The sequence below is a fragment of the Poecile atricapillus genome, chromosome 5 (genome assembly GCF_030490865.1).
Source record: "Poecile atricapillus isolate bPoeAtr1 chromosome 5, bPoeAtr1.hap1, whole genome shotgun sequence".
NCBI classification, from domain to species: domain Eukaryota; kingdom Metazoa; phylum Chordata; class Aves; order Passeriformes; family Paridae; genus Poecile; species Poecile atricapillus.
The window spans coordinates 27,459,051-27,474,614 of NC_081253.1; the positions used below are offsets into that span (position 1 = coordinate 27,459,051).

General features: G+C 44.1%; 1 protein-coding gene across 2 annotated transcripts in view; it reads left to right on the forward strand.

Annotated features, from left to right (window-relative positions):
* SATB2 (SATB homeobox 2) overlaps nucleotides 1-15,564 on the forward strand; it is a 129,898-nt gene that overhangs the window by 87,415 nt on the left and 26,919 nt on the right. For both annotated transcript variants that reach the window (XM_058840383.1, XM_058840382.1), the window contains exons 8-9: nucleotides 510-722; nucleotides 5,311-5,466. In XM_058840383.1, the coding sequence (XP_058696366.1) occupies nucleotides 510-722; nucleotides 5,311-5,466 (369 nt within the window). The remainder of the gene's footprint in view (nucleotides 1-509; nucleotides 723-5,310; nucleotides 5,467-15,564) is intronic.

The following is a 15,564-nucleotide window of genomic DNA, read 5'->3' on the forward strand; positions in this document are numbered from 1 at the left end:
TTCAGAAATGATTGTCCAAACTGAAATGAGCGGACTGTAACATCAAAACCTAGCCAAACATTTTTCTTTATAAACCTCCTGTACTGTTTAAATGTCGAAACTAAATTTACCAACCTTGGCAGATTTGTCAAAGATGAACAGGATTGCCAAGTGTTCCCAGCTTCAAGTAAAAAGAGAAAGAGAGAGAGAGAGATCTAACAGCTCCTAAAATATTTGCAGCAAGCACCTGGTGATAACTGCAATTTCTTCTAACCAGTGCACCTACCTTCCTATCCAGCATCTCCATACTCAGAAGCTTATTACCGTGCCAGAATAGGACAGTCCCAAAATAAACCCCAGCCCCCAGAAGACAAACACTTTCCTACAAAATATCCCCTCAGGGAGAGCCCATGAGATTCTGATGTAGATTCTCAGTATTGCAACCCAGCTGGTTACACTAAACAAATTTTTAAAAACCAAAGAAACCCATCAACGCATGACTGGCTTTTTTTTTTTTTTTTTTAAACCAGGGTTTGTTGTCAGAGATCCTGCGTAAAGAGGAAGATCCTAGGACAGCTTCTCAGTCCCTCCTGGTAAACTTACGGGCAATGCAGAATTTCCTCAACTTGCCTGACTCGGAGCGGGATCGTATCTATCAGGATGAGAGAGAGAGAAGTATGAACCCAAACGTGAGCATGGTGTCTTCAGCTGCCAGCAGCCCAAGCTCCTCCAGAACACCCCAGGTAAGATGCAATCCTTTGCTACCCGTTTGTTGTCCGGATAATTCCAGGAAGGGAGTTTCTTTCCACTCTTCCTCTGTCTGTTGCTCTTCTTGCCCAGATGAGTTGTGGAAAATCTTTCATAAGGTTTTGGAGTGGCTGTTAAGACACATTTAGTGTATGTCAGCAAGAGACTGTGATGATCATTCCATCTTTAATCAATGCCATAAATGCCAAAGAGTATGTAACATTAGTGCCTGAAAGAGTGCATGTGGGCATTACATACAGGCTGTTGATATATGTCCATTAAATGGCTATTATAGAATATATTACGGAAAGACAGTGCATGTGGCTTTTTTACCTGTGCCCATTACCTTCTCCAGAACACAGGAAATTTCTGGGCTTCTGGTCCATACGTGTTGCCATAAAAAGTGTCTAGTGAGCAGGGGTTGATATTGCATTAGATAGATGTTGTTAGAAAATACTGTGCTGCGTAGGAAATCATAGTCCTTGAGTTAGAGGTTTTTACACATAAATGTTTGAGGTACAGAAAGTGGAGATGGACAGTGTGCTGGGAAGGAAGATGATGCTTAGAGCTCCCAAGCAGCTGTTGTCTCATTGACTTAACTGCGTGTGTTTATTAACGTGCTGTTGCCGCCCACTCTTCCCTGGGTAGGTTGTTCCTTTGCACTAAGAAAGAGCATCCACAAACTACACTGTAATAGGCATCCCCCCTTGTACCAGGCTGATGCAGTCCCACATGTGTGCTCTGCAAAGTGAGGGTGCTTGCACAGGGCTGCTGCTCAACTCCTGTCATGACATTTGCCTGACTGGAGTCTGAGTTTTCTAACAGCACAGGCATGATGCATCAGTTCTAGCACTTTACTGATCTTCAGTAAATGGGCCCATATAATCCTTCTAATCATATCAATGATCACTTCTCATTGAATTCTGTAGTCACAGCTGCTAAAAGTAAGTAAGCAAGCAAGCATTGCTGGGGAGAGTGAAGTTTTACATTCAAACTGACCATCCTTAGGGAAGGTATGTTGTTTTTTTAGAAACCATTGAGATTGTTTCCTTTAACCCAGACATGTAGGTGCACTTCACCGAATAAATGATGTAAAGAACTGTTTTCATTGAAAGCAAGCTTATCCTGCCAAGCCAATTTGACACTGATTTTCATTACATGGGAAATTCATCATATGATCCTTATCTTTTTTAGTTACCTATAACTGAAAATAAAAATATACAGGTATTTTAATAGTGAGTACACTATTGTACTGTTTAAGCAGTGTAGCCACTTTTCTGCCTTTGTATTGATTCATTGAAGAATTAGCTTACTCCTGCTTATATTGGTTGCAGTAGGTTTTGTACTAGAATCAAGCACTGAAGGGAAATCGAGGCTTTAGACACAATCCAGTGAGAATAAAAATTGGATCTCTTGGCCCATTTCATTTCTGTGTTGATATATACCATTTTCCCATGCTCTAGCCACAGCTAAAACATAATTTAAAATAATAGAAATTTTACCTGCCTTTGTAAGAGCTAAATATTGCTAGAAAACCATACTCTAGAAGTATAAACCAGCCCATATTTGCCTTTTTTCAGTGTGAAGAATCCAACAGAGTATTGTTAGGTTTTTGATCAGTAAAAGCAGCACACAAAGGTTTGTGTACCCCATGCTCGCCTTGTGCCCGCTGTGTAACATTTCCCCAGCCCTCAGAGGGCCAGCACCAGTCAGCACAGGTGCTGTTTTGACAACTTGGACACCTCTGCAAATGAGGCTCTTCCCAGCTCCCGGGCAGGCAGCACGGCTACTGCGCTTCCCCATATGCCTGGTATTAGCTGTGACGAGACAAATGCCGTCCTCGCGGGCAGCGCGGCGATTCCGGCAGCGTCAGCTCCCCGGGCAGCTCTTACCAACCCTGGAGCGGGGTGCTTTGGGGCAGCAGTAGTAGGAGCTGTACCAGCCTTGCAGGAACTGTGTCAGTGTGCCAGAGAAGGTGATGGAATGGCAATTGGAAATGTGGTTTCCATAGATACTGATATCCTGCAGCAATGCTTTTGGGATTGAGTGTGCTGAGTAGGAGAGGAATGGCAGATACCTGTGGAAATGCTCGTGCTGGGGCTGTCATGCAGGCAGGTGTAAGGGCATGCAGAGTAACCTAGCTCAGCTCTCCTTGACTCTTGAGCCAGCCCCAAGCCACCCTTTTGTGATGTCCCTGGCTCAGGACCTGCCTCAAGGTGAGAATGGGAGATTGATCCAGAAAATGGGATACAATTGTTGTGGGGAAGGTGCTCTGAGCTGTTAGGAGTTGTGTGCACACAGAACTCCAGCAGTAAGGGTCTGGGTTGCAGTGCTCTGGCGCTGTGGTTGCAAACACTTTTTCTTTTTTCCCCCACTGTTTACAATAAGATGTTTTAATAGTGGCCAACTACTTCTTAGTATCAAGACCAGCTTTGAATCTAGGAGTTTTAATGTTAAATACTCTATTTTAGTGACTTTGCATTGGTATTTTCCCTTTTTATTTTGGTGATTAAATAAAAAATGGTGCAGCTTTCAGGGTGTGCAGGTCAAGATTTTTCCTGACATGTAGCTGTGGACCTAGAAGTGTAGGAGACCCATGCAGTATGGAGTTATATTTTGAATCTTTCTTTTATGTGCTAATTTTATTCTTCTCAGCATCTCAGACATCCATAACAGCCTCTGAGGCCATGGTGACCTTGGCTGCTGTGCTAGCCAAAGGCTCCAGCGCCTGGAAAGACTTTTTTATACCCGACAAATCTCTATTAGATCAGTCCTGACAGACTTGGACAGTCCTTTTCCTTTCTGTGAAGTCTTTGTTGTTTTCTTACATTTCCCACAATTGCCCTAACTCTCATCTATCTGTAAGCATTGAATTTCAGAGCAGGGTGTCCCTGCCAGTCCTGTGTTGCACTGTACCCAGCTCATGGCCTGTGGATGGCACTGCTTTAGCCCTGGCCTTCTGGGGCATGGTGGCCATGCTCTGCCCCAGCTGCTGTCCAGCTGCCTCTGCCTGCCCACGGGGCTGGCCTTAGGGAACAGGAAAATCTTACACCCTTCCTGCACGTGTACAGCCTATGACAGGCAGGGAGCAAACCCAGAGCAGTGCCTGCTGAACCTGGAAAGGGAGAAGATAGAGGTTGGTTAAGGCTTTATCTGGAAGTCATAAAGAAGAGTGATTAGTCTAGAGTCTTGATTGGATTTTGGTTCCATTGTTAATGTGGCCTCAGTACAGAAGAGATGTCAGGAAAAGGAAGATTTGGAGGACAACAAAACAGAAGAAGTTCAGAAGGTTTGGTTTTGCCTAGTTAACCTTCCTATTAACAAATAAACATTTGGGCATGTCTGCCTAGTTAAAAATTAACATTAGATATACTCTAGCAGATTTCAACTCTGACACAAAAACAGGATTAATCTGAAAAGATTCATAATTGAGCCAAATATGAGTGTCACTGGAGTATATGGATGATTCTGGTATATTGTGAAGTGTGACCTTTGCAATTTAGGTTGTGTTCTTTCCTAAGACCTTTATGTCTCAAGACAGAACAGATTTTACATCAGTTACCCACATTTCCCTTAAAAGGTGTAAGGGGTGCAGTGGTCAGCCCTGGTATCTCTCCTCTTTGAGCCTGGGAAAGTAAATGAGATCTGTCTCCAAGGGGCGGCTGGGAGCACTCAGTGGGCATCACACCACCCTCACTCCCTCTCCTGCCAGTGCATTTTGGGGACCACCAGTCCAAGGGGCTTTAAATTGACATCCTGTAGCAGTCTTCTGAACTGTATTGATAGAAGCTTTGCAGGGGTAGTCCAGCCCAGGGAAAGCACTGGCAGCGTCCGTTATTGTCCTTCATTTGTCACAGAAGCTGATGGGAAATCATTCAATTAAAAGGAGTGCAGTGGAATACACAAAATCTCAATATGAGTTTAGGAGAATGAGGGCAGCACATCAAAGGCATGCCAAAGCCCAGCTTTATGAAATGATTTTTTTTTTTTTTTCATTTCCACTGATTTCCTAGGTGAAATTAGGTGACTGTCTGGCTAGCATAATGATGATAAGGCTGGGAAACCATACATACTCAAGTGACATACGTATAGTTTTAATAAAGAATGAGGGAGACTTGAGGGAGTGCATTAAATTGAGTAATAATTTATTATTTAGAGACCTCTACCCATTTACTCATTTTTTCTGGGAGAATTGGCTCTTCCTCCAAGGTGTAGGCCACTTTTAGAGAGGGGGGGGGAGAAGGTAGAGCCTGCTGGCTGTGCTGCAGTAGCTGACTGGCAAAGCCAATGTCAGTGTGTGCCTGCAGCCCAGTGCCCCAGCTACCTATCCTGTTGTTGAGCTGCTCAATAAACATGCTGGGAGAGGGAGAGGGGGAGAGTTGACAGGGCCTTGCATGTCCTATAGGAATGCACTGCAATTATTTCCAATCACAATTAACCTGATTAGAATAATGGACAGGAAGTGTCCCTCTGTAGCTAATGCAGTTTGGCATCAGCTGACTGAAATCCTTTGATAATTTCTGCACAGATGGCTGGGCTGAAAGCAGCACTTTTTTAATTATTATTTTCATGGTCTCTTGGTAGGCCAAAACCTCGACACCAACAACAGACCTCCCCATTAAGGCGGACAGCTCCAACGTCAACATCACAGCTGCCATTTATGATGAGATCCAACAGGAGATGAAAAGGGCCAAGGTATCTCAAGCTCTGTTTGCCAAAGTGGCTGCCAATAAAAGTCAGGTGAGTGGTATAGGGGATTTCATTGTTGTGGGGCTTTCTAGGGTTTTGTTTTTAAAGCAAACTCTGGGGTTGGGACTTGATCCATCTCTTCCTCCCACCAATAAAATTACATCTGCTCCTACAATAATAATAATAATTTTAATCTCTGGGGAACCTGTCATATTTGGCTTTTGCCTGCTTAAGTGGTTTCCTTTCCCCCTTTAAAAGAGGCTGAGGAAAGGGTCAGTTCATAGCCAAGCTTTTCCTCCCCTTTTGTACAAACATGTCTCTCTTTTCCCGTGTGTGGTATATAACTTACACCTCTGCTAGCAGGACAAGGAACTTTCAAAATGGCAGTATCCTACTCATTTCAGCAGGTAATGAAATCGTTTTCTCAAGTGGTTAACTGAGGGAAGGCAATGGGAAAAAGCATATTAGGCAGGTGTTTCCTTTTTAGCATGTTGTATGTGCTGCATCCAGTATTGCCATGCGAATAAGTCACATCGGATCCAATCATTTTTACAAAAAGGCATAAGAAGGCACTGCAGTGAGTTCTGCTGGATTCATTTCTACCTTGGGTGTAAAAAATACATGTGGGCAAGCCTAGGTCGGGTGAAATCTTGAAGAGAATCCATTAATTTAAAAATTTCATCCAACTCTTTAAAAAAATATAATGCACCAGAAGGGATTTTGTGGAAAGGAGGACAGACAGATTTTTTTTTTTGAAGGGCAGCAAGTGGATTGGAGATTGTTGGAAGGAATTGTTTACTCAGTGAAAAGAGCTGCTTCTGATCCTGGATGAAATGATTCAGTTCAGCTAGGAGAGGGCATCAATATGCACACAAAAATGCACAAATGTGCATGTGACAATGAGAGAGTGGGATAGAAGTATCTAGGTGCATGCACTCTGGAAAACACACACTTCCCTCTCTGCAGGGAAACATTATAATCATTAAAGTAGATGTAAAATAAGCAGTTGAAAGGCATATAAAGAAAGCATCAAAGGCTATCAAAGTACATGGGAAAGCCTTGTCCTTGTTACAGGTATTTGTGTCCTGACACATGGAGATCTGATTAATTTTTCCTTCTTCATGTAATCATTAATTTTCTTTGCCTTTTGCCTTCTCTTGTCAGGGTGCAGGGGTTACAGCCCCTTTACCCCCCCAAACCAAATCCCAGGCTCAGTATGAAATACATAAAAGGAAAATACCATGGAACCCTCTTAAACTGTTAAATGCATAAAAATCTCATGTACCACATGGCAAAATATAATGAGAACTGGAGCTGTTAAACGAATAAAGCTGTTAAAAGCATAATGCCACTTGGCACAACTACTGTGCATTTAACGGTTTTCCACTGTGTAATAAATGACATATGTGGTAAACGTGCAGTAAATATAAAAACTGCACAATTGATTTTGCAAACGTGCCCCTTATTCTTTACTCCATGCAGATATCAAAGTTCCACCCAGAATCCGGACTGGACAGCTTTTAATAAGGAGTGTTTAACACAGACCGAATGCCAGCCTCTCTGAGGTTTGGCTTAAAATTGCCTGCAAGCTTCCTGTCATTATACCCAGAGGCTTCTTGAAATAGAGAGGGACTGAACCACCCAACAATAATTTGGGTGGCTCACCAGCTTTGGTCTGTGCCAGCTTGAGCTTGTGCACTTTTCTGGCAGCATTGCACACCAGCGCCAAAACAAAAATAAGATCTGTAGTCTTTCACGTGGAAAAAAAGCAGGGCAGATTTTGAACACCAGATGCAAAAGGTTAAGAACAGGATCCACAAATGTTATTGTTTAAAGCAAAGTTACTGCACATAAAGGTTTTGTTTCTTCAGCAGCAGCGAATAAAGAAGTGTTTCTGAGGCTGATGTTTCTTTTGTTTCGCAGCCTTGCCAAAGCAGTGCTGGCTCCCCAGGATGGCCCAGCGTTCGCCACGCTGAGATGTCATAGTGCTCTGCTGGAGCATGAAAGTGGTTTATGGGGACACTGGAAGGCAGGGACAGAGGAGGCCAATGCCAAGAACCACAGTGGTATGGGGCCCCCCCTGCCTCAAAGCCCACCTGTGTGCCTGCCCCTGGCCTGGCTTGGTGTGCCTGTGGTGTCCTGCCGCTGGCTGGAGAGCTCTGAGGCCCGGAGAAGTGCCAAAAGGAAGGGCAAAGCTGCTTGCATGGGGGAGAGCCACGGTGTCATGGTCAGTGCGTTGCTTTAAGTCTAGCTTGTCTGAAAGCTAGCAGTTGGGTGTTCCCAGTGCACTGCACAGACCAGCTGTGCCAGTTGTGGGCATTTCTGGTGAAAATGTTGCTGATTTCAGCAGCTGAGTTACATGGTGGGAAGCGCTCATTGAAAACTGCCCATGTTTGCAGAAGAAAGAGTTTGAAAGGGGGGAAAAAAGAACTAGTCTGAGGCTTTGCTTGGACTCTCCGCCAAGGTTCGCTCACTTGCTATTCTCCACAGGCCTGGCTTGTGTTGCGTTGGCTTCCTCTATTATTCCCTCACCCCAGACTACTGAGAGGCTTCCAGTTTGCTAACAAGGCATGTGTTATGTTGGGCGCTGCTGTTCTGTCAACAGCAATCCACGGTGCTGTGAGATCTTCACAGTTTTAGCAGGCAGTGAATCTCCGACAGGGATGTTTTGACATTTTATACACAGGGCTGTATGTCATGTACCCGAGAGAACATCCAGAGGCAACGGAGGCCTCGTTTCCTCTTCTGTCTCTGTACAGGAAGAGTGGTACCCACTGAGAACAGTTATTGCAAGTGGCATCATCTACTGGTGGAGTTAATTGACCTCTAATTTAACAAGTAACCGTCTTCATTCTTAAGCCATGGCAGAGTCTCAACAACTGAAGAGAGGGGCAGTTTCTAGAAACTGAGGTTACAAATCACGAAGCTCACAAGTCAACATAAAGGCAAGTTTCAGGGCCTCATGGAGGTACCAATGTAGTATGGTAAGAATTCAAAGAAATCTACCTTCATAAAGATTTCAAGACATTTATTTTAGACATTTACTTATTCATCACTTATTTACCTTAATATGCATTTTATTCCTTGCACCTTATATCTAGATATTTTTAGCCTTTGTGATGTGCATCCCTGTGTATTTTTGAAGCCATCAGAAGCTGAGAGTTCAGTGCCCTCACAACACAGCCTCCACAGCTGCCCTCTTATTTTAGCTGCCAGCTGTTAGGGATGGACCCAATGGACAGCAGGATTGTCTGGGGGTGTTGCCTGCTAGTGCCCTTTTAGTGGCTAAACCTGTATCAGCACATTGGGAATGTTTCTGAGTGTGGCTGGAGCACCAGGGTTTGGTTTCCAGTCTACAACTTGAGCTCCCCTGGTTATATTTAAGTCACAAGAAGACAAGTTTCTGACGTGCTGTTTCAGAGAGGTTTGGGTGGCCTGTGTGTGTGCAGAGCTGGGCAGTGAGACAGGCAGAGACTATGGCCTTGGATTACTGCAAGTTTGGATTGTTGGTTTTACAGCTGGCTTCTACATTCAGTTCTACAGCTGCTCTACAGTGCAACTTCAGGAAAACCATTTTCCCCATGACCGTGTGCCTTTAATGCTGTGCAGCAACATTACCCCTTTGACCTCTGCTAGTGAGAGCCCTGTCAGAGGCTGTGCTGTGCTCAGCAGACATTTTTTTCTTAGTCTTTGCAAAATGGGTTTGGGAATGTAGTTCTGTTCATAATAAACAGTGACTATCAAAATAAACAGCTGGCCAAAGCCCTTGTTGACAGTCTGAGGGAGGGCAGGGTTTGTATGGACATGGAGATCAAAATTCCCACAGTTCTCCCAGGGCAAGAGACTCTTCTTAATCAGCCTGGGGTGGCATGGGGAAGCATGTTGCTGGGGATCAGCCCTGGGAAAGGCAAATGGTACCTTCACCAGTCCAGTGAAAACAAAAAGTATAGCCTTGAAACTGAAATTCTTTTCAAGGGACTGGATTTTATTCCAGTAGCACCACAGTAAAGCAAGAGAGACCCCCTTGGAACAACATTTGAAAAAAATGTTAAGCTACCAAAGATCAGTCTCTGATCTCTGTTGGCTGAGTTTAGCTCCCTCCACCACCTCTCCACCCTCTGATATTTTTATCCTGTTGAAAAGTAAGCAAACAATAAACTTGATGAGGGTTTGAGTTTGGAGACAGAAAAGCCCTTCAGTTGAGGCTTGTCAGGTAAAAAAAAAAAGAAAACAGGCCTATGGGTGGAAATTACTATGATAGTTCCTTGCCTTTCCTCTGAGTTTCCTTTTCCATGTCAAGATCCCTGCCTCATTGCCATTTCTCTGGCCAAGGAAGGTGTTAGCCCACAGCAGGATCCCAAGCTAGATGGGACTCCACACCATGGCCACCTTCCCATGCCCTTACCTCCTGCTCATCCCCCAAGGAGGAAGTACAGGCAATGAAAGAGGAATGAGCAGTGTCACTTTGAGGAAGTATTAGCTTTAGAAACCCTTAATTTCATCCTTTCCTCTCTTTCCTTCCCAACTTACATTCCATTGTATTCATTTGATAGGATAGGATGCCTTCTCTCTTCCTTTTAGCTTATAATAGGTGTTTTCTGTGGCCTTAAACTAATTAGCTTCCAGTGATGATGAACAGCAGCTAGAAAAAGCAGCTGGTGTTGAAGATGTGTAGTGTATATAGTGTGTGCATACAGGGCACTTCTTACAGCCTTATCTCAGTGCCTTTAAGATGCTTTGAATCTCTACAGCTGGCCATATCTGTTGTGCTGATATTTTGATGTTCTTGTCACATATGGAGGAAATGCAGAAAGACATTTCACTCCTTGACTAAACTTGGAATTTCTTTGAAGTACCTTTGGAAGTTTCTTTTTTACAGGCTTGCATATGCAGTCACAGTGTGACCCCATCCAGGACAGGAGAAGTGGGCCCATATGAACCTCATGGGGTTTGACAAGGCCAAGTACAGTGTCCTGTGCCTGGGTGTCAGCACAGGCTGAGGGATTAAGGGATTGAGAGCAGCCCTGCCAAGAAAGACTTGGGGACGCTGGTAGGTGAAAAGCTGGACAAGAGCTGTCAAAGTGCACTCTTTAGCCCAAAAGATCAACTCGGTCCTGCAGCCAAAGGAGCGTGACCAGCAGGTTGAAGAAGGTGATTCTGACCCTCTGCTCTGGTGAGACCCCACCTGGAGAGCTGCATCCAGCTCTGGGGTCCCCAATGCGGGAAAGACTTCAGCTTGTTGGGGCAAGTCCAGAGGGGGCCACAAAAATGATGAATGGTTGAAACACCTGTCTTGTGAATTCAGGCAGAGTTGGGGCTGTTCAGCCTAGACAAGAGAAGGGCCTGGGGATCCTTCATTGCAGCCTTTCAGTACTTAAATGGGATTTATTTAGCCAGGCCTGTTGTGATAAGGTGAGAGGTAATGGTTTGAAACTAAAATAAAGTAAATTCAGACTAGATATGTAAGGAAGAAGGTTTTTACAATGAAGGTGGCGAAACACTGGAAGAGGCTGCCCACAGAAATGGCAGCCTCCCTATCCCTTGAAATATTCAGGTTGCTTAGACTCCAACCTGACCTGTCAAAGATGTCCCTGCTCATTGCAGGGGTGTTGGACTAGAGACCTTTAAAGGTACTTTCCAACCTAAACTATTCCATGGTTCTACGTCAGCATCATCTGCAGCAGTGTGTTGGCCTCTCAGCCATGAATGAATAAGGGACAGTTGTGGAGCTGGGGCTTTGCTCACAAGGTCCTTGGCAGACCTGGGAGCTGATGGTGGGCTGCCTGCCCTAACCACAAGCCCACACTTCCTCTCTAGTGTGGGGAGAAGCTAGTTCAAACTTGGAATGCAGGAAATGCCCTCAGTGCACAGCATCCTTCCCTCTGAGGCCAGGAGCTCTAAGCAGACTTGGTGTTCTCATGAGTCTAAGGTACTTCAGGGCTCATATATCTCATTCTTTTTTTTGCGTAATTTCATGCTTTATGAAGCTAGGGAGAAACTGGCCCTCATGAAAGTGCTTTGCCTTTTCTGGGGAGGAAAAGTACCAAGCATTTCAGAAAATCCAGACTGTGGAGTGATTAACCTTGAACTGTATCAAAATTCTCCGAGTAAAGCTTCTCAGGTTCAGTCCCCCTCCCCCGGCCCTCATCAAGAATTCATTGAAGCCATGACAGAACTCTCCATTACAGTTAGTCTTTTATCCATTTCAGCTTTCTTGATTAGGTTATCTTGAATCATTAGGGGGTTTATTTATTTTAATAGACACTTATTGGATTCATGGTAAGAGAGTTTGGCGACTAAGGAACAAGAGCTGAATATTATCTAGCTCATTTTGTACTGTAGAGTCCCAAACTAAGCAGAGAGAAGAGATGCTGAGGAAGTTTGTCCAGAGGACTCCTGTGATCCCACGTGGGAAGGGAGCCTTCTCTTAGGAGTGCATTTCTTTACTAATCTTTCAAGACTTGCGTCAATCATTGCTGCTTTTTTTTCCCTTTTATCACATATGTTGACATTTTCTGCACTGATGATGTGGGTGAGGAAACGGCCTTTTACATTTATTTTTGAGATTTATTCCTGAATCACTCTTACTAAAAGCTCTTCGTTTGCCTACTCATGCTTTCACTGGAGACCCTAGAAAATGTCAGTGCAGAAAACCAGCTGTATTGTTGGTACTATTATTGTTGTTGTTGTTATTAATTTTAATGTAAGTGCAGGGAAACACAAGGTCAGTTAAGCTGCAGGTTTATCCATGCTCAAAACAGAACAGCTGCCTGTGAATAAGTCACGGTGGACACCCAACTGCCACCTCCTGCAGTGGCTTTTGGCAAAGTGTAAACATGGGCCTGTACCCCAGCATGACTGTGAGCCTGAACTCTTCCCATGTGCCTTCTTTGTCCTTGGTCAGAAATTTGGTCCTTGGCAGGCTGCAGGGCAGCAGATCTGCAGGAAGCAGTTTTGGGGGTCAGTGTGTTTATGCACACCTTCACTGAGTGCTGGAAGAACTGACCTTAATCTAGTCTGGTACGTCTAGCTGCCCTGCTCCAGGGTAAACACAGCAAAAGTGAAAGGGTCGAGCTGCTAAACAGGGCTCTGGGATAAGTGACAGAGGATATGGCTCAGGATTGCTGCACCAGCTCGCTGTCCTTGAGGGGGTTTGAGGGCACCAAGCCTCGCACTTTGGTGTTCTAAGCATGCTGTTTCTTTAACAGCATAAAAGCACAGTGGGAATGGCTGGCTTTCTGCAGATTTTTGTTGTTGTTTGCTTAGATGGTGTGGAAATGTATTTGATTAGAAGACACAGAGAGAGGTTAAAAATAGGACATTAATATGATATTATTTTTTTTATCAAACAAAATGCTTAGAAAATGTTTATCTTGTCTCATGAGAACAACAAAAATAGAGGCCAGCACTTCTCTGCAGCTCTCTTTAATGAGCTAAATTGGGCTGCATTCCTGATGTCTCTAGAAGTTTTGGGGTGAAATGAAGGAAGTTCTGAGCAGAATTCCTTGTAACCGCAAGCACAGGGTGTGCCTGAATGTAGAGCCAAAAGCATCCTTTAATTGTGCTGTTTTTCCTCCTCTTATTTTTAATGGAAGACATTCCCATTTGGGAACCTTAGAAGCTGACATTAAGGGCTGGATTCTGCCACCCATATTGACACTGGTGTGTATCAAACTCTCTGGTAAGTCTGGCAGCCAAGGGGGCTGTTTGTGTGGTGGAGCGAGACCTGCGATGTGCAGGGGAGGCAGAACCAGAAACACGGCGTATTGCACGTCTGGGGAGGGGTGTGTTATTTGTTAGATTTTTCAGAATACGCTCACAGAAGTTGTATTTATTTGTAATGCAGGGCGTTCAGATGCTGTGGATGAGTGGGGAAAAAGGTGGTGAGATAGTGTCTCCTTCACTTTTCCTTCTTCATGCCAATAAATGTAGCTATAGATAAAAATTGACTGTGAATGGCTGTAGCTCCAAAAATTTCTGTATGTTAGCATTTCTTAAATGAAATAATCCTCCTGGAAAGCTCTGTGTAACATACACAGACCCCAAAGAAATAAATAAAAGAAAATAAAAAAATTGTAACCAAAAAACGCCAAGTTGAGATTTTTAACAGTAAAAGGAGATTTTGTGTATTAATAATTCATGAGTTCTCATTGAACATGCACGAAGAAACGGTGCTATTCAATAGAGAATACTGTCATCTGTCACTGTTTTATTTGACATTTACACTTTTTTTTTTTTTTTTTGCCTGGTACTGCAAAACTTTCTTGGATGGCGTGCTAAGATTATTTAAATAAATAATTTTAAAAAGCCGATGCAGACTTTTCATCTGTGCATGGGGAAGGCGGTTACTTGCAGCCATAAAGAATGTGTGAGTAAGCTGCGGCACGCTGTTTTCTCACGTATTAGTCAAAGCTATTGCCTAATAAACAGCCCCATAGGTGGATAGAGAAGGTCTTGAATGAATGCTTGAATAAAGAGAGGGAAGGATAGAGAAAGAGTAGGGAAAGGACAGATTTGATGCAGATAAGTGTACACATGCACACAGTGGGTATGCGTGTGTACGTGGCGGGGGGGTGAGCGAAAAATGGCTCTTGTGAAGAAAGCTGACACAAATACATTGCAAAAAATAAATATTTATAAATGGCATTGGGGGAGACCCAGTCCCACACAACATGAGAGAAGACAGGGCATTTAGCACAATGACAATTCAGTTAGGCGCACCTTGCAATTTCTTGCTAATATTAGGCTCGTGGAAATCTTTCTGCTCTGTAGGTTAGTTATTATTTATAAAAATCACAGAACCAGCTGATACATTCATAAGCTAATTATTGTAGCAGCTGGGTACACATGGTGCAATATGTCTGAGGCTGTGAAGTATCACAGATTTCTTGGGGCCTGCTGTGGTGGGGGTGTGCTGTTGAAGGCTAGATCCCTTAATCTGATCAGCCAAGCAAATACTTTGTGGGGAAACTGGATTAATATCTCTCTAAATACCATGGATGTGCTTCACCTTCAGAACCAGGCTCCTTTAAACGTGCCATTAGCTTATCTCCTTTGGGGAATGGAGAAGTTCTCAGGTGTCCTCAGGACGGCAGGATCTTTGCCTGGTGCCTCCTTTTGCCAGGAATTAATTTGGTTTGCTCATGTCTGCACACATGGTCACACTGCAGTCTAATCTTTTCCCTAATAGCTCCAAGGTCAGGACCTCGCATGTTGCCAGGCAAATTGAGCGCTATCCTTCTTAAAGAGTAATGGCAGCGAGTGCCTAGTCCGTAATGAGGCCTGTAGTGTTGCTCTAAGTGATTGTAATGAGCGCTGATTATAACGGGACAGATAAATCAAAGCGCGGCAGTCGCCATCGGGCTGCCCGGTCCAGCGCTAGGAAGGGGAGGTGGCCCTGCCGAGCTGTGCCAGAGCCAGGCACCCCATCCTCCCACAGGCCTGCCCAGCAATGGGCTCCAGCTCCACCAGGTGCAGGGCTTATTCTGGATTTTCTGTTACAAGATGGGTCTTCGTGCTGCAGCAGCCCCCAGGAGGTGTTAAGCTTACCTGCTTGAAACATGTTGAAAGAGTTCATTTGGAGACTTACTCAGATCACTGAAAACAGGGTGCAACAGGAGCCAATTTTTTCTACAGATGGTTTATTTTCCGTTTCAGAAATTCAAATGTATGGAGGAACCCCTGAGAAAACATTGCGGAGCTGGGAGATTTTCTTCCTATATTTTCTCTAAAACAGACAAAGTTTTGGTGGATTTCTGAGCAGTGTAAGGTGGAGAATTGAGAGTAAGGGATGTGGCCAAACCACATTAAAATGCAGACTTCACCTGGCTGAGAAATTGCCCAAATACCAATCAAAACATTTTGAAAATACAACAGAAGGTTTTTTTCCCCTAAGTAAATTATTATATATCTTGTTTTCATCCTTGCCCCCCCCACCCCCCAGCCCTCCAAGTTTATTGCAAGAAAAGATCAGGTCTGCACAAATGTGGCCTCTCACTTGTAAAAACAAGGCAGTGTTGTGTTACAGATTAGTTTATAAATCCCTGGTGGCTTCACAGTTCAGTGCCTACAGCTGCTGCAGATGGGCCTGGGTTTTTGTCTCTTCGCTGTGCTGCAGCCGGCAGTTGAAGGAGAAAATGGAATGATCAG